This window comes from Beta vulgaris, chromosome 6 (assembly GCF_026745355.1).
Source record: "Beta vulgaris subsp. vulgaris cultivar EL10 chromosome 6, EL10.2, whole genome shotgun sequence".
Lineage (NCBI taxonomy): Eukaryota > Viridiplantae > Streptophyta > Magnoliopsida > Caryophyllales > Amaranthaceae > Beta > Beta vulgaris.
Window position 1 is genome coordinate 64,715,088 of NC_079207.1, and position 20,192 is coordinate 64,735,279.

Here is a 20,192-nt window from a genome sequence, read left to right on the forward strand (position 1 = left end):
GATATTACATTCTTCAACTGATAAATCTGTGGTCCATTAGATTGACCATAACGCTCACAAACCTCACTCCACAGTTGAGCAGAACTTTCTACAAATGTATAGTTTTCACCAATTTCTGGTTCCATAGAATTGACTAACCAACAGGTGACCAGATAATCACATCTTATCCAACGATTAAAATCCTTACTAGTCGAATTAGGTTTCATAATTGAACCATCAAGAAAGCCTAATTTGTTTTTCGCAACTAACACTCGTTTAATGTTCCTTCTCCATCTTACAAAGTTTGTAGCATTCAAATTAATTGCCACCAATTTATTCATAGTTTGATCTGAAGTAGAAATGTAGTAAGGATCGTTATTACTCACATTGTTATCACCAAAATTTGAGCTTTCTCCAGTATTTTCCGCCATTAATGAAGATCAAAGATAACTTCACGTATCTGGAAATGAGCAGAAATCTTTCAGCAAGAATCGCTTTAACTTTGCATTTGTTGAATCACAATATCGCAAAGAATCAAGAAAGAGATGATTAAGATTTTGAAAATCAAGGTTCAATTTGAACCCGCTCTGATACCATGAGAATCAAAGTAGAGAGAAGAGAGCAAAAGCTCTTTGAGGTTTTGTTATTGCAGAATACAGAATGAATAATATTCTGTTATTACAAACTACTATTTATAAGCTAGGTAGTTATCATTTAACAAACTAACTAACTAAAAACAGTAGAGTGTAATACAAGTTTCTTTATTACACAAGATATTTACAATATAGTCTCCATACATAGCTTTCATAAAAAAGTGTCAAGTGATGTTGTAATTATACTGGAACATTGTTTGTGATAAATATGATAATATCTAATGGTTTAATATTAATAGGATATAAATTTCATTAGGTATATATCACTCTTAAGTCTTATTTATTTCAATTTTGAGAGTGATAGATAGCTCAGTTGATTAAAGCTTTCCTCCCATTTCTAAGAGATTTTGGGATCAATTCTCATCATCACTTGCTCTTATGAGTCTCTAAACACCCGAAATAAAATTATTTCGACTTTTAGCTTCAACATTTTATAAGCCATAGGATATAGCTTCAACATTTTCCCTTTCTTCGTTCTAATACCCTTAATCTCCCCTTGATTTGCCTCATTTCAGGTACAAAACTAACTGAAAATTGGAGAGAAATGAAGGGGGAAAGATAAGGTAATTAACAGAATATAAATATATGGAAACTTTACTCCCACACGAAAAATTAAAGGACCCAAAGATCCCAAACTATATATTTACTATACTATTATTAGCAGTCTTATTAGTTCTAAATCTTATATACCTAGTTGCCAATAAAGCTGAGACATTCTAGATTTCTAGTACATGAAATATATATAGTAGAAACTGCATGCATGCAAAGGCCCCTTTTTACGAAAGCTTAGTTTTCTGGCATCAAATTCATTGTGCTACATAGAACAATATAATGACGTTTGCACTGTATATATGCATGTTGGAGCAAGCATATACTATGGAGTAATAAAGAGATGAAAAGTTGCATAATATAGAATAATGTCGATAATAATAATTAAAAAACATACAGTACTGAGACGCAAGTAGCAAGATTATATGACTATATTTTTCATAAAATATAAATCACCAAAGACAATCAAAATATAAGATGTGAACAGTAAACACTATGCAAATGGTGCAACTGTTTCTAAACGGGGAAATAATAAAGAGATGAAAAGTTGCATAATATAGAATGTTGGACATCTTACATATAGGATAATTAAGGAGTCACGTAAGATCGTACACCAATTAGGCTGGTTGGACTAGTGCTTAAATATCAGCATCAGAGCCAGGCCTTTTAAAGGAGCTAGTATAGTAATGAGGCGAACTGCTGCTGGTGCTAGTGTTTGTGCTGCTGGTGGAAAACCTTTCAAAGTTCCACTCTTGATAATGTGGTGGTGGTTGTGGTAGCTCGACTCGATTTGTAGAAGTCGATGAAGGTGTAGACTGAGATGTCGAAATAGAATGATAGTTACTAGTATCGGCAGTATTGTAAGTACTTTGTGGGTAGAGGCTTGACATGAAATAGGGGAAGTTGACATCATTGCTAGAAAGAAGTTGTGCATATTGCACAAGATCTGGATACATATTATTACTAGTTGTAGTATTATTAGTATTAGTAGTAGGACCATGACCATGACCATGACCATGACCATGAGTAGTACGTGCCATGTTAGTCGTAGCAGCAGTAGTAGCAGTAGCAGTAGTAGCAGTTTGGTTCGCCGAGTAGTAGTGAGGATGACCATAGATGACTCTCTCAGGGAAGTTGAGCTTAGCTTTAGTGCCTTTAAACTTTAAGGCTGCTTCATCGTATGCGATTGCAGCTGCCTCTGCAGTTTCAAACGTCCCCAACCAAACTCGTGCTGCTTTTATTGGATCTCTGATCTCTGCTGCCCATTTCCCCCATGGCCTTTGTCTTACTCCTCTATAATGCCTTTTTCTTCCACTTCCTCCACCTACTATTACGTTTATGAAAATTACTGTTAGAGAATAAAATTATCTATACCTAAACTAAAACCGTCTAAGCTAATTATAAGTGTAGTACGTCTATGATTTCATGTACGTAAAGTTCTAGCTGTAGAATATTCCCAATGAAAATTATAGTGTGAATTAAATGGAACCAAAAAATTAGTATTGTTGTCTGCTATACATATATGCTTCATTCGTTTAGAAATAGTTGCACCGTTTGCGTAATATTTACTATTCACATGTTACAATTTGATTGTTTTTGGTGAATTATATTGTAGAAAAAATATGGTCATGTTAAATGCGTTTCAATATATATTTTCTTAATATCAACTTTTAATAATTTTTACTTACTGATAATCAAAGATATTAATGTTTGAAAACATACATCAGCAAGCGTAAAAGCATGAAATGGTACAACTATTTTTAAACGGAAGAAGTATTATATAGTATGTACCTTTTCGTTTCTTAGTGACAATACTTCTCTATCTATGATGTTTTCGATCATATATAGTTCTAAGTTGTAACATATCTTAGCTCTTATTGGGTCTGTGGGATCTCTGCTTCTCCCTTCTCATTATTACAAGGGAATTTTTTCCACCGTTTTCCATCTTTCTTCTATTACATGAATCTCCTAAAATACTGTCCATCTCCTATAATGCGCAACTAAAAGATAGGAGGAAATATATTTTATTGGAGGTATATGGAATTATGGATGCATGCCTGGAAAATTCCCTTTGGTGTGGCCAAAGGAGCATGAAGATAACACCCTGACAATTAAGTTACTTTTTATATTTAGATGCATGCACTTTGATTTTAAGTGTCGGTCAACTAAGACTAAGAGATAGCTACGGTACATATGCTATACAACAATAATAGAGCGCAAAAATGTATAGCAAAATGAAATTCAATTAGACAAGCATGCATTCCAAACATCCTGATGACTATGTTCAAGAAGCATCGTGACATATCATTAGTCCCTATTGTGGGTGCAGTATATATATATATATGTTTGTGTTAAAAAGAACTAGTTCTAGTATTCAGGGATGAAGCATGGGAAAATAGATCGATGGAATTATGGACTAGGGAATTAAGGTCGGAAATGTTTAGTCATAATGTCAAATCATATTACCAAGGATGTCTTGGCCTAGTGGTTAAGATTGAAGTATTGTGAATGATAGGTCACAGGTTCAAATCCCCCCTCCCCTTCTTTGTACTTTGTACCGCCTTCGTGGTTCATATGAATCAAAAAAAAAAAAATGTCAAATCATATTAAATGGCGGGTTTTGGATCAAAAACTTTAACGGGATCAATTATTTTGATTGCCTATATATTATATATGTAATGCTTCTATAACATATGAATTATATATTTAATATGTCAAAAAAATTATCGAGAGTCAGGCCCTTATCAATACTGACGGATTTAGAGGGGACTTTGGGGGTACTGCGCGGTACCCCTAAAGTGGAAAAAAAAAGTGTAAATTTTAGCTGATAAAGGTTGAAGAAGAAGGAAATTGGAAACAAAAATAACAAAGCAATTAAGAAATGAAGAGAGAGAAAAGGTATGATCCTTGAAGAAATGAAACCAAATAATAGGAGTGTAGTATTTAAAAATAGTATTTATTTGTACTCATATATGTTAGGAAACACATCAACAAACAACAAAACTTACTGTAGAGGTATAGGATTTTGATGGGTATTATCCAATTTTTGGATGATGAAGGTATGTTTATGGAGGAGGGTGATGAAAATTAAAAAGAGGAGAGAGAACAAACATGACAGTGGAGAGATAATGCGTGATAAGCGAATGAATTACAAGTAAACCACTAGTGGTATCAATTTTGGTGAGCTGCTACGTACATATCACTAAAGTAGCGGTATATCTTAGCTAACCGCCATTTTTGTTAGTGGTTTTGTTTAATACTAAAAAGAAAAAAAAATCACTTTCAGTCTTATGTGGACGTTATCTAGGGAATTAATTTTGAAAATGGTATAAAGAGAGAAATAATTTTGTTATTAGAATTAGCTAGGGGAAAAATTCGCATATTTTTGGAAGAAAATATAATTGTATTTGAAATATTTATTTATTTTTTCATATTTTGGCATTTATGATATTAATTTTTAAACAATGTTTTAGGTTGTAATATTTTGAACATAGAAAATTTTTAAATACAATCTTGCTAAAGGGTGTCCGGGATGCTGATAAGAAACTTATTTTAATACAAAAAATATTTTTTGAGAATAATTTATAAATACTTCCTCCGTTTTTTTTACATGTTACACTTTTCAAATCACGAACTTCTAGGCAATTTTTGGATAGGAGAGAGATAGAGAAAAAAAAAAAAAACAAAATAATCTCATGTGAACATGTGATAGGAGAGAGATAGAGATAAGTTATTACTCAAAATAAAAGTGTAACATCTAATTTGAAACTTTCTAAATTAGAAAGTGTAACATGTAAAAAAAAGGATGAAATATAAGTCTATTATACAGCATCCCAAAACACACGTTAGCATTTGTAAATATTGTGACGAAGTTTATTTATAGTACCCCTCAATTTAAAAATTCTGGATCCGTCACTGCTTACCAACCGCAACTAAAATCATCTCTTATAATATCCATACATACATATATACATACATATATATATATATACTATATCTATCTATATTTAGTTGTCACATGAATACTAGTTCGAATAGTACTTCATATGTGATATACTCTCCTCTCCCTATTTCCAGTCAATATAGTCATATCAAAAGCAATATATCCGACTTAATTATTGCTAGTTATATGAAGTGTAATCCTATGTAGGGGTGTTAATTAGCCTCCCTACAATATCACAAATTATTTGAGCTTGGGTGGAAATTTTCTAGAGTCGGACATAGCAAATTAGTTCGATTTAAAAAGTTAGTGAGCAAGCTCGAAATATATTTTAGGTATATATATTATATTTCATATTATACAAAATAAATGAAAAAATTATACCTAGATTGTGCACAATACTTGTGAAAAACTCAAAATAAGTAGTCTAAGGGCCTGTTCTCTTTGGCATAAAACAGCTGAACTGAACTGGATTAATTGAACTAAGCTAAACTAAACTGAATTGAATCGAACTGAATAGTGATATGTGAGAGTAAAAGTATTGTCAAGAGCTGAACTGAACTGATCTGAACTGATGTGATCTGAACTGAAAATAAACTGGGGAGAACAGGCCCTAAACCTATTTATAAAATATATATAATTTAATTTTACTAACTCAAAATGAATTTTAAGGTAAATTAAACTAGAAAACTTAAGCTTGAAAAAACTCAAAACTCAACTTGAGTTCGAATAAAAGTGTAACAAGCCAAGCCGAACAAGTCGAGGTTAGGTCTGGACTCGGCTTGTTAAGCCCCCTTAATTCATATGCATAACTTGCGTGGAAATACAAAACTAATACCACTAGCTATCTAATTCACTAACAGATTAAGCTTAAACAAAAACAGTGTTCCTTACAAGAATTGTACCTAACTTTTTGAAGAAGAGCTTTCTTGAGCCAAACAATTAACGAGAGTTTCCAAATGATTTACACGTGTGTGCGCATGGATATTTTTTTAGAGATATCTCAAATGGAATATGAAAGTGATGGCCCAAATGACGAAAACAAGAAGTAGGGGAAGAATGTGGTGATTATGATGGAGACTTAAACAAAGCAAAGTACTATATGTATGAAATTATAATTAGCGGGCAATCATACTATGTCCTACTTATTTTGGGTCTATTCTGTCAATTAGCTATATAGGCAGACAAAGATATCAGATTATACCACCTCAATCTCCTAAATAAGTGCTACATTCACTTTTTATGTAACTCGATAAACTTCTAAAATCATTAATATTTTTAATTACGTATAAGTTAGAATTATAAAAATTATATTTGGATAGTATATTTTGAGATCAATCTAACAAGATTTTAACATGACTAAATTTTTTTCTAATATATAATAGAGGAAAACATAATCAAAATCAGTTGATAATAAATAGCGTTAATTTACACAATATAATACTCATTTAGAAACGAAGTTAGTATATATATAATCACGTCGGTTAATAAAATATAAGCAAAAATATATAAAATAAAATTAAAAAGAGTTTGTCTTGTAAGACCACCTACTTTTAAATTAAAATTAGATAATGATAAGATCAATTAAAAAAATTAGCTTAATAATGACTAGGTTAATTTCTTTCGATGACTAGTTTAATTCCTTTAGTTATTAGATCTACTTTTATATTAAAAGTATATTTTTTTTTTATAATTTTTGAATTACAAAAAGGGAGAAAAGATAGTCTCTTACGCAAAGTATATGTAAGGTAGCTCTAACGAAGGATCGTCCTATCACGCCAAGGCAGCCAAGTGTGAACCTAATTAATAAATAGTTGCTCCCACTTTTTTTGTCTCTTATCTTATTTTGATCTTTTCCTCTTTTATTTATTCATTTATTTTGTTGATAGCAATTTTTTTGTTCCTCCTTTTCATACGTATTTCTAGATGCTCGTAAAGTCGCAATTGTATGGCTACGCTCATTGACAAAATATTTAGTAATATTAATCGCCCTAAAGGCTAAAGGTTTCCTCAGCTGATCAAGGTAGATACGCTGAAATCTTCTTGCACTGCGCATTTTAGATCTGGGGTAAGCATACGCTTTTTCACATGCTAACCAGTTATTAAGCTTGGACCGTGTAAGAAATTGTCCGTGTAAGAAATTAAATACAACTTAGTCGAGTGGTTAAAAGTTTAATATATAAATTTGAGGTTAGGGAAGTTCAAATTTCTAATTTTTTTATTCTGCATGAATTACATGAACTAAAACGCAAGATAGTGTCACATGACATTGTTTCTTGTTTAGGAACACGGTAAGATAAAGGAGACTCATTTGAAGAAGATAAGAAGAAATCATCAAATGAACATGATACACGAGAATATGAGAGGATATAGATTATAGAGTATAGAGGAGAATATGAGGGGATACAGTGTACCAAACTCTAGGTATATATACTTAGTTATGTTGATATAAATTCGATTTATGTTATTAATCTTTGTAATAGTACTTTTTTTAAAAAAAAATATATACTTCCTCCGTTCCATAACAAGTGAAACACTTCTCTCAAAAAGCTCTCACATAAAAGAGAGAAGTGTTTTACTTATTATGGAACGAATGAAGTATATATCTTAGCATGATATATACTATATACTTCTATGACAACAATTGGTGTACATATATAGCTATTGGTTCTAAGTGCAAAAATATAGTACTTCCTTTCTTCCAAGATACAAAATCTTATATAAGATGAATTTACAATAATTTACTGTTAAATCAGGGTAATTTGTTTTTTTATTATAACGGCAACTCTTTACTAATTCTAGATTTAACTTTTAACGTCTCATATTGATTGTCTCACCCAAAACTTGTTGGTTGCTTCAAACATTTATTTTGAACATAAAAAGCAATAGATAGAGATATTAGTACAATAGGTGGAATGGATGGATATAAAGTCCGATCTTAGTAAGAAAAAAAAAATAGACATGAAAACTACTAGTAATTTGTATTTTAAATTCAAAGTATCAGCTCTAGTGCATCAACATAGGTTAAAGTTAAACCCTCCTAAATGACCAAAAAAAGTAAAGCAAAGAAACAGATAGCAAAGTGATGATGTAGAGATCTAGTACGTACCAGGTGCTTGATCTTGCAACTGTTGAGAAGGGTAAAGATTTTGTGATGTCTTAGCATAAGCTTCATGAGTTATGGATGACGACGACGACAACGACAACGACGATGGAGGCTGAGGCTGAGGCTGAGGTTGAGGTTGAGGTTGGTGTGTGGAGGAGGTATCCATGATCTGAGCAAGGGCTGAAACCATGACCTTTGTATCTTTGTGATCTACCCAATCCATTTCATGGGTAGTACTTGCAGGATAGTAGGAGTAGTTATTATGTTGTTCATCACAGATTTTTGCAACTAATCCATCATGATCTTCTTCTTCTTCTTTCTCTTTTGATGCTTGTTGTAGTGATGGAATCGCCCTCTTCCCATGCCTGCTTTCTGGATCCACCTTAAAAGGAGAAAAATGAACAGACTAACCAAAAAAAAAAGTTACTAACTCGAGCAACTAAAAGTTTAAGCTGATGGTTGGAGCCTCAAGACTCGCTAGTACGAACTAAATAGATTTGTTGGGTCTGATAATAGTTGATCTCTTAGCTTGAATGTAACCACAAAAACCAGGTATTTGGAGCTTATATAAGATTAACTCTAAGTAGAAGATGCAACTTGGTTAAGCACTTAAGCACATGCAAATTGCAACTTGGGTGGAGGGCTCTACCTAGTTATAGCTTATACTAGTGGTTCTAGTTGCTTCGTTCTGCTCTACAGCTGACTGCTGATTCATCAATGGATTAAGAAGAAAGATAGAAATAGGGTTTACACTTTCCTAAACAGCCTCTTCTTATACAATGCAACACCCTCAAAGGGTTTTCTGTTTTCTTCCTTTTGTGCTACCGTCTACCTAGTCTAACTGTGGTAAAGTGTCAAAGCGCTTGTGCATCACCCCCTTTGGTCATTTTTGGACTTATTCTAGCCGCGCGTTTATTATACACTGAGTGTACCTAAATATAGGTATTTGTAGATGTCATCTAGTTTTAGTTTATAAAATTTTGTAGAGGTGGTTTCTTAGACTTGAAATTGAATTTCGTCTACATCACTACGCTTAATTGTTCATTTACACCCAAAATAGTAAAAAGCATCTTATAACTATTCTCAAAAATTGCCAATTTAATATGCAATGAGCCAAAAAAAGTCAAAAACCAATCTTTGATTGCCTTGGTTAAACTTTTTCTTAGATATACCTGGATATAAGATAGACAAGCTATTATTTATTCTTACATATAATTGGGTGCACACTAAATGCCAATTCTTTTGTCATTTAGAAGAAAATTTGCTTATCTCAAACTTGCAAATGTACGTCTATGTGTATCTAATAATCTGAAGTCGATACATCTCTATTACATAAGAAGATAGTGTCCCCTTTTAAAAAGTCTAATATACTTTTAATGAATTTAAATTTTTATATATATTAAATAATCTTTTTTTCCTCCTACTTGCCATATATATTGAACAAGTTAATAACGGAATTGAATTTGAAATTTCAATTAAATATTTAATTAAGGAGAATGATTTCCTCTTCTTACCTATGTGTGAAAACTCTATCTAAAATTGAAATGACAATATAACTTGATTGATTCAATTAGAAGAAAAAATAAAAATTTGAATTTCATATTAATAATTATATTCATAATATTTCAAAACCTAAATGTTGATTATTCTTCATTAATCTCTATTATGTAATCAAACTCTTTTCGATGATTGAACCCGGTACACAAATTTTTCTACTTTAATAGAGCACAAACTTTCTTCTACTGTATATTTCTTTCGATAATTTTTTATGTAAATCAAACTCTTTTCGATAATTGAACTCGGTACACAAAAATTTTCCACTTTATTTGAGCACAAACTTTCTTCTACTGTATATTTCTTTCGATAATATATTTGAGTAATGATGAATAAATAACTAAAAAACCAATGAAGCATTGATTTAAGAAAAATATAGTTAAAAAATTAATTATAGTTATAAATATATTTTCAAATCAAATTATTTGTAACACTGATTAATAACTAATTGGGAAAATCAAAAAGTTGATTGGACACCCAATAGCGTGCTAAAAATGCTAGTAATTATAAATGCAGTCATAGTACATAAAAATCTTTTGATTATGGAAATTAGTTGAAATTCATGACCATAGTAAATGATTATCTTTCTATAAGATTAATATTGGATCAATTGTTATTTGGTCATCCATTACAATTATTTTATCTTAAAATTTAAAATAACTTATTCAAAAAAAATATTATTATTCAAAAAAAAAAAAGTCCTTATATAACACAGATCACAAATTTAATAGAATAATATAAAGAATAAAAGAGACAATATACAAAAAAAAAAATAACTTAAAAAGTAACGAAAAGCAAAAGACAAATTAACTAAAAGACAAACCAAGAGAGTTTTAAGATTACATCGAATAATAGATTCTTAGTGTTATTATTAGATGTCATTTAGCTTTTAAAAGACAAATAAGCTAAAATGTCTTATAGATTAATCCTTCTATAGTTCTTTTATTTATCTTGTCTATTTGATTTTGTACGGTCTCCAATAATACAAATCTTTGATCGTTAATATTTCTAACTAATTTACATTATAAAAGTTAATATTCTAAAATATACATATCACAAAACTAAAATCCAACATTACAAAAGTTTATGTTTTATTTGTAAAAAAGTCTCGAAACATATATAGTGAAAGATTTTCGCTTTGACAAAGCTATTCCAAATAATAAAGATAAAAAATTTATATATAATAATTAATTTATTTGAAATAAAAAAGACAACCACATATAGAGTACATAAGACGTAAATGTTCAATCTTAAAATGACCAAATATACACTACAAACGTATTCATTTCTTTGTTTCTCTTAACTTAAACCTTAGACTCTATTCTCCAGGACTAAAGTATAGAAATTCAGTTCAATTTAAAATTTCAACAAAATCAATTCAATTCAGACAAATCTCTCACAATTTTAATTCAATTCCGTTCCATTTAGTTTAGTCCAAAACAACAGACCCTTACTCCTTTCATTTTCTAAGTTCTACTCACATGCCTTTTTGCAAGCACAGTTCAAAAACATTAATCTTTTCCTGAACAAGTGGAAAGTACATCTATGGTAACTTACCTATATAAAAAAATATATAACTATGTGAGATATTCTTAAGTACAATTCTTTATATAGTTTTAAGATATAAAACTTGTAGTGGTCGAATTAGAGATGGTGAGATATTCTTTCTTAAACTATTAATGAACTCGCTTCTAATGATGTACGTATGCAGGAGGGTAAGGGGATTAACAGAGAGCAAAGACCAACAATAACTGCTGCGCTGCAAGTCAGGAGGCAAGTAAATTGGTATGAACAAAGCAGTTGCCATTCAGATTCGAAAATTTACGTTCCCAAGCCAATGCATCACCTCTCCATATAAACAGAACAAGCTATTTTATGATGCTGCAATATTTTTTAATTCGAAAGCAAATGACCGATAACTCCCAAGTTTTTTCGACTGTCCAACAATTTCCCAGATGCAACGTTGATGGTCTTTTTAGACAGATATGCTTTTGATGGAAATTTGGCTAGTCATAGCTCCCAACTACTGTATTTCACCTATTCCCTTGTCATGGAATATCACCCTTCACCCAGCAGCATATACAGATACATCATTGCATTATTTCGGGTATAAAATGTCATAATGGCCTGGACGATAAAGCAGGGTTATGTACGGAATGATCTCCAAGCCGTCTCCGCCATTCGTCAGGGAAGAAGGTATGAAATCATGATGATTCACATTGACACCACCAGTGTCACAAGAACTACGATCCAGGTATACAACCCGAACCGGAATACCTAAAGCATCTGATAGAGCAATGATGTGGACATGATCACTTTCTTCACCCATGGGTTCCACTGATGATTTGCAGAACTACACATCAAAACAAACAGCAGTATAAAAATACTAAGGATGTGAAAATTCAGAAAATACTCAGAGCTTACGGAAATCCACAAAGCAAAAGATCATTACTTGATTTCATATGCATGAACTTTGCAGTGATAGATCATGATTGGTTATTAAATAAAGGTAAGATAGACCAGGGACATTTCCCTTCTTTAAGAAGCTTAACAGGGTTCCAAGCATTGCAACAAAACTGAGAGGTGAATGAATAATTCCCTTGGTTACCCACAGTTGAAGTTATAGGAGACAAGATAAGTACCACTCACCACTATCTGCACCTTAACCATATAGAATAAAATATGTATATGGAAACTGATCTACACTGAACCAGAATTTGACTCCCAAGTCCCAAAGACAACATTATTTTGTAACAGTCAATTTATTCTATCTATACTCTGCTATAATTATTAAGTCTCTTCATACTGCTCATAAAGGATCCCTAGGGATACATACCATTTGAAAGAGAAATTTTGTCGATAGACACATTTCAGTCAACATTTATCAGCAGCATGTACAGCACAAACATGATGAAGATTTGCTTAATGTTATTGTGTAACTTCAAATCGCAAAACCCAGACAAACCTGATCCACCGTAGCATTTGTTAATCCAAGTATGAATGGCTCAAAAAACTCCGAACGTTTTCGTATCTCCCCGGACGTTACGAATCTAAAGAACATTACAACTAACCAACAAATATGTCATCGTCAATGAATGTAGCAAGATAAGAAAGTCACTAATGCACGTCTAGCATGTAATATAACCCACCATAATCAGATATTGTTTGATCCCGGCTCCTCTGAACGAGTTCATCATTACTGATTGCAAAAAGAGAAGCAACATGAGATAACATGAATTCCAAGTGCTAGCATAAGTTCATCTAAGGAAATATCTAAGAAATCAACACGAGGATGGAAGCAACCAGCAAGAGGACCTTATTAAAGCATCTGCCCCTTGAATAACATCTTCCAGCTGCTCAAGAAATAACTGAAAATATCCCCCATAAACTTTATTAAAATAATGGCATATAAAAGGATTACACAAAAAACAAACGATTCCGGTTCAGAGATATTTCTTCTTCAGTAAGGGGTATATTGTGGTCACAAATTAGCAGAAAAGCAAAAAGATCATGGGATTTTGAAACTACCTAAACCCACAATGTGTAGCATTCATTAAAGATACTTTTGCGAGTATGCAAAGAAGGAAAAGAAAAGTCACCGTAAAAAAATCTTCAAATGTAAAGTCCGCATAGCCAAGACCCTGAAGTGTCTTCCGACATTCTTCAACATTGGCCTTAACAGAATCTACCTCAGCCTTGTTTTGAGTTTCTAGTATATGCTCCTAAAAGGGAAAAGAAAAGGAACAGATGAGACTAAAATAACTAGAAATTAAAAATTTATGCCATCTATGATCATTTTACAAAATCAATAGAGTCATACCAAGAAAGAGAACATGAAACTTCTGAAAAAGCAATTTCCATCTCCTCGAGTTCGCCTTATTGCAGTGTATTTTTCACCAAGAAGCTGCTCAATAGATAACAAGACATATTATGCACTCTGGATCAAACAAAAAGTACTGAAGGAGAAGGCCGCCCAACAAGTCAAAATAAACACCTTTATCTTTTCAAGCAAGATATCGCTCCCAGATTGATATTCTGCAGCTAAAGCAGAGAGAGGTTCCTGCAGTTAATCACAAAGGCAAACCACAAAAGATAAGTACAAGGTTATTTGAAAGCAGCTCAAACATCAAAGCTAACATTATCTAAATTAGAATGTCGAATATATATCAATCAACATCAAACAGATATTGAAGGACGCAACAAACAATCATTTTAATAACCTCCTGCGATACTGTTAAGCTCTGCTCTGTTAGCTTTTAAAGTGCAAGAGAATTGATTGGGAACAGCAAATTCTCATGAGCAACCTCATTCTTTTATTAACTCTTTTCTCCAAAATAATGTATCCTTCACATTGATCACACTCAAGGCTCCATCTTTCCTACTTTAGGGTATTATATAAGTCTGTTAGCAAGGGAGTTCTTTAAGCTCCTCAAACCTACTGTAGTGGAAATTCCCAAAATCTATACACCTTTGTTCTATCTTCCTCCTTGGTTAACCTTCTATTCCAATCTTTCTCTTATCTTAAAAACTGCTTCACCCCTGGCCCTGCTGCAGCCGTTTCTACTCCACCACTGTTCTCAGAAGTAATTGATAAATTCCATGTAAAAAGTCATCACAAAAAAAAAAGGCTGTCAAAAGATAGCCTTCTGCCTGTAATGTGTTCCAATTTATGGTCAGCTTTCACATAAAGTGTTACCGGAGAGAGTCAAGCCTCTGCCATTCTACAATAGCAACTCAAGCTTTATGTTCACAGTTCACTCCAGATTATACTTTACCAGTCACTGCTGGAAGTTTTAACCGCTACTGGAGGAAACTATCACTGTTCAGCCCACAACACCAACACGTAACCCATTCTATTATGAAATGACTGTTCCGCCCTCAACACCAGCACATAACCCAGATTTTACTTCACCAGTCACTGCTGGTCGCTGGAAGTTTTGGGATATGGCAATGCCCTATCCTGTACTACTCTCTCCATTCTATTATATTTGTCAATTTTTCTCCCCTGGATGTCCTATTATATATATGTCAAGTAATAATAAACCAAAACTGTTAATTGCCACAAAACTGAATGGCTGGCTAAATGAAATAAAAATCATGGAAGGCATTACATTAAATAATTTACCTTAATTTTTTGGACAAAAAACATATTTGAAATATGGGCTGAGTGGCTGACAATTGACATACAACGCATAGACTGAAGTCACTGAAACACAGGCAAAGCTTGATGGGGGACGACCCATTGATTTAAGCTAGACCCCCCCCCCCCTGATATTTTGTATAAGCAAAAAAATATCCGGTTTTCAGTGTGCCGCTGAGCTTGGCTCAGCGGTACTGAATTTGACTGTGTGAATGAAGTTTGGTGGTGAGTTTTAGGGTTCGAACCCCACTAATTCCAATATGATCCCTTTTTTACTTTTTTTTTTCTCTCACTTGGTAGCTTGATAGTTACTCTAATAACCTACGGTTCAAAGTTGAAACGCACGCTTGTTAATTCCTCGAAGCACAAGCATTGAAGTAAAACTCAAATAACCTGCCTTATAATGGAATACAGTAATTAGTATTACCTTCCGAATTTTCTATTTTCAAACTCAAAAAAAAAAATGAAGTTAAGAAAATGCATACTATATCATCAAGGAAGCGTGGAGCAGCGATTATTTCCATGAACACTTCAACCCAAGTAAGTTTAATTGTTTGATTTGTTTCTTTTCCGTATACCATAACCCATAATAGATTTCAAGTTCGTTTTTAGATCCATTTTAATAAAATATGTGATTTAGACCGATAATTTTTATAATATTTTTAGTTACTGACTTATTGTTAGTTGTATTTTTTTTATGCATTTTGTTAGTTGTATTTTTTATTGTTTTTAATTACTTTTCATTTTTTTTATATACTTCTGCTGCCCAAAGTAGTTGCAAGATTATGGAAGGCACAAGTTTCAAAAAATGCATGTGAAGAGGAGAGAGATAGAGAGAAATAGACAAAAGAAGAAGAAAAAAAAAACTCAACACCACATAAAGTAATGTTGCAACTAATTTAAAACTTCCTAAGACAAAAAGTGCACCAACTAATTTGGAATGAAGTACACATAATTTTATCTTCTCTTTTGGGCTCTCAAAGGCTGGAAACACATAAATATCCAACAAGCGTAAATTTTAAACAATTACAGAGGGAGGAACAGCGTTTCAGGCACGTCTCATTAGCAATTCGCGGCACTTCACGCTTCAAGACACAGAAATGCACGGGTACAGCCATTCCCGTGCTTCATAACTTCTCGGTAACATGTTACTAACATCAAAACTTCAACTTTCACCGTCTATCTCCAATAAATATAACCTACTTATCTCTACCAAAAGTTAGGCTGATTAATTGAGAACAAGAGAAGAAATTGTTGGTTACATTTTCCTTTGTTGGTGTTTATTCAAATTTTATTTTATTTTTTCATTCCTTCAAGTCCATTCCATGAGTAGAACCAACCCATTTGGTTCTAGATTTCCAATCCCCTTCGCCTTAGAAATTTTTGGCATCTCAATCACAATATTATTCTCGGCTGCTACATCGCATCAAAAACGCATTGGAAGCGTTTTTCTAACCACGGTAACTTTAATTTTTCCCATTTTAAATTTTGGGATTTCCACTCAAAATCATCATAACTCCACCTCCGCTTCTCCTGCCACCATAGCCATCAACTATACCCTTTCAACACAAACCACCACCACCGACATCTTTCCCCCCTATAACCATCACTTCCACATCTCCCCTAATACACCACCACTCCTATGGTCCCACCGTCCCACCCTCTCTATCAAGGGCCACCACTTAGCCACAATATTCTAAACTAAAAACAATCAAGAGTGGAGGGGGAAGGAGGAAGAAAAAGAAGTATACCTAATCGCTCATGGCAGCAACATGCCAACATGAGTTAACCAAAATATAGCAACAACAATCAGAGTAAGCCATAGGTTCCAATACATCACTACCGAATATAAATCTGGATGCAATCACAGGTAGCAGTGATGCAAGAACACGCGGGTGACAGTGATGTCAGAACATGAAAGTGATACGAGTTGGTTGGAGGGAGTTGGTGGAGAATATTAAGAGAATTATGGAATGGTGGTGGTACTTGGACAAAAAGAGAGATGATGGAAAGTCAATGGAAGCAGCTGGAGGTAAGAGGATTAGTATCTCTGTTACTCGTACTAGTCGTACATGACAATTAAAAGGCTAGATGCTGGGACTTGGGTATGGATCCTAGTGTCAACCATTGGTTAATTTAAAATCAAGGACTCGGAACAAGTTCTTAAATAATAATATTCAAAACTTGACTATGGAGTCAGGGACGCGACAATATTCAAATAACAAATTTGGTTATTCATCTTCTCCAAATAAAGCCTATATAGAAAAAATACATATTAGGGAAAAAAATAATAAAATAAAATAAAATAAAATAAAGCATGCATACATGGGAAACAATAGTAGTAACTTATCTTTATAAAAAGATAAAGAGATAGAAGAGAAAAGGTTGTACAAGGAAATACAAAAAGAACAACAGCAAATGAAAAGTCAATGACTCAACGTACAAGAATCCACAGTTATTAGGTGGAGAGAGGGAGGCAGAATGAGAAAGGTAAAAAGCAAAGACAACGACAGAAAAAAAGAGCGAGAGAAACAATACACGTGACAAACAAAGGTACCCTAAGTACTGTTGGTCTTCGAAAAACATAACTACTGCTTCGTCCTAACAAGTATAATAGAAGGCCAAATGACTGCATCTTGATTAGTGTAAAACTCCTTCAATTAGAGATCTAGGGCTTACTAATTAGGCAATATGGACACAGCCGTCAAGTAGGCGGCATACGGAAACGATTGGGACACGCGAGAACTATGTGTCAAGACACACAAAAACAGTGTATAGTTTTCCTCCGTACTTCAAACACTTGGACGCAGGTCGTGTCTGAGGGTAGTAACACAGTTATGTTTTGCCTTGGGACACGCCACAGTATCATATTTTGTTTTGTATTCTCTATTCATCTTAGATTCCTTCAGATCTACTCTCACACCTCACTCTCGCAGTCTTCACATTCTCCCCACCCTGTCTCTTCGACCTTCACTCTTAAGAGCTCTCATTCTCTCCCTCTCTTTCTCTCTCTCATTCCCTCTCTCTCTCTCTCTCTCTCTCTCTCATTCTCTCCCTCTCTCTCTCTCTCTCATTCTCTCCCTCTCTCTCTCTCTCTCATTCTCTCTCTCTCTCTCCCTCTCTCTCTTCACTCTTAGGAGCACACTAACTAGTCGACCTAGAACCTTCCAATTCTAAAGCATCCCTTCTAAATTTCAAGCGATAGTTGACATCTTCCAGTATATAATAAGCTCAAAGAACTATTAGCAAACATATACACCTAGGCATTTATCCTTACAACTATAAATTTGAGAAGCCTGAATCAATCCTTCATGTGTCCTAACATTAGTAGGAAAGCGCTACACATCCCCCTTGTTACCCTTGCACTAATTTAAGCTCCCTCATATATCTCTTACTATATATGCTCCTGTACTCGTACCTAATATATACGCTCCTATACAAAGCTTCTTTGAACATTTTCAAGATCACATAAAACCAAGCGAAGCAAGACGACAAACGGCTTCCGCCATATATCTACCAATCACTAAACTCTTTAAGACGAACGAATCCCTCATTTTATTTGCCATTTCAACAAGACAATGTGCAATCAATAATTTCCATCACAACATTTCATACTACGATTAGTTTCTAACAAGGATGATCAAAAAGATGTTAACATAAATTTATGACGGCGAATAATAATTTTCAAATTCTTGATGACCATAGATTATTTACAAGGATAGTTACCATCATCAATCTAGTGATTTTCTTAAAAAAAAAAAAACATTAAAAGAAGTGAAATAAATCTCAGAATAAAAGAATTAGAGTGTAACTACTGAAAGAGCAAAGTTCGACACGAACAGCAGACTGTTGATGCATGAGGTCGTCGTCCCTAATACATCTCCAACTATATATGCTCCTATACTCATACCTAATATATGATTCTTTTAGCACATTTCAAGATCACATAAAACCAAGCAAAAACCTGTTCGTCTTCATCGTATTTAGAAGTTCTTCAAGACGACAAGCGGCTTCCGCCACACATCACCTATCACTAAACTCTTTAAGACGAATCCCTCATTTTCTTCACCAATTCAACAACACAATGTGCAACCAATAATTTCCATCACAACATTTCAATATTACGACCTACTAGTGTTAACATAAATTTATGACGGTGAATAACAATTTTCAAATTCTTGAAGAGCTAAATTATTTTATAAGGATAATTATCATCATCAATCGAGTGATTTTCTCAGAATAACACTAAAAGAAGTGAAATAAATCTCAGAATAAAAGTATTAGGGTGTAATTACTGAAAGAGCAAAAAAACCTTGCCGACAAGAAAAAAGATTTTCTCAGCTTCTTCGGCACGAATAGCAAAATGTTGATGCATGATGTCGTCGTCCTTACCATATCTCCAACTATTATGTATGCTCCTATACTCATACCTAATATATGCTCCTATACAAAGCTTCTTTCAGCACATTCCAGTATCACATAAAACCAAGCGAAAACCTGTTCGTCTTCATCGTGTTTAAAGGCTCTTCAAGACGACAAGCGGCTTCCGCCATACATGATACATCTACCAATCACTAAACTCTTCAAAACGGACAAAAATCCCGCATTCTCTTTACCAATTCAACAAGACAATGTGCAACCAATAATTTCCATCACAGCATTTCATATTACGACCTAATAGTGTCTAATAAGGATGATCAGAAAGATTTTAAGATGAATTTAAGACGGCGAATGATAATTTTCAAATTCTTGTAAGACCTAAATATATTTTTACAAGTATAATTATATCATCATCATCAATCGAGTGATTTTCTCAAAACAAGAAAATGAAATCAATCTCAGATTACAAAAATGAGAGTGTAATAGTGAAAGATGAAGAAAAAAAAACCTTGTCGCCAAGAAAATGGATTTTATCAGCTTGTTCTGCGCGAATAGCATAATGTTGATGCATGATATCGTCGTCCCTGAAAGATGCCCAATCGTCGATCACAGTCGGCGGTGAAAGAGAATTGGAAGAGATTTCTTCGTGTTTCTCCATGTCTGGTGGATTTTCTGATTGATTTTTTGAGGGGAAGTAATTAACAGTCTTGCTTCTCTACTAATAACCGCAAAACACCCCCCAAACCCACGCTACTGATAGACTTTTGAATGTCGACTAGTTTAATTAGTTAAAAAGTTCCGAGAGGTGGTGAATGGGTTTAAATCGGTGTAATTTAGTAATGGTATTTTGGTTAATTTATCATTTAATAATAGTCAAGGAAATGACTTATT

At 33.4% G+C, this 20,192-nt stretch overlaps 2 protein-coding genes across 3 annotated transcripts; both read right to left on the reverse strand.

Moving 5' to 3' along the window:
* Positions 1-1,594: 1,594 nt before the first annotated feature.
* Positions 1,595-9,253, reverse strand: LOC104897454 (ethylene-responsive transcription factor ERF113). 2 transcript variants are annotated; one of them, XM_010684334.4, is made up of 2 exons: positions 8,231-9,253; positions 1,595-2,505 (listed from the first exon to the last, which is right to left on the reverse strand). In XM_010684334.4, exons 1-2 carry the CDS (start codon positions 8,448-8,450, stop codon positions 1,820-1,822), a joined length of 906 nt encoding a protein of 301 aa, XP_010682636.2. In that variant the 5' UTR covers positions 8,451-9,253; the 3' UTR covers positions 1,595-1,819. The 2 variants fall into 2 exon arrangements, with proteins under 2 accessions (XP_010682636.2, XP_010682635.2); XM_010684333.4 differs by having other exon boundaries at positions 1,595-2,508; positions 8,231-9,247.
* Positions 9,254-11,563: 2,310 nt separating this feature from the next.
* Positions 11,564-20,044, reverse strand: LOC104897455 (OVARIAN TUMOR DOMAIN-containing deubiquitinating enzyme 1). Its single transcript, XM_010684335.3, has 8 exons — positions 19,810-20,044; positions 13,776-13,841; positions 13,602-13,685; positions 13,381-13,503; positions 13,097-13,149; positions 12,931-12,980; positions 12,747-12,847; positions 11,564-12,134 (listed from the first exon to the last, which is right to left on the reverse strand). Exons 1-8 carry the CDS (start codon positions 19,957-19,959, stop codon positions 11,880-11,882), a joined length of 882 nt encoding a protein of 293 aa, XP_010682637.1. The 5' UTR covers positions 19,960-20,044; the 3' UTR covers positions 11,564-11,879.
* Between the last annotated feature and the right edge of the window lie 148 nt (positions 20,045-20,192).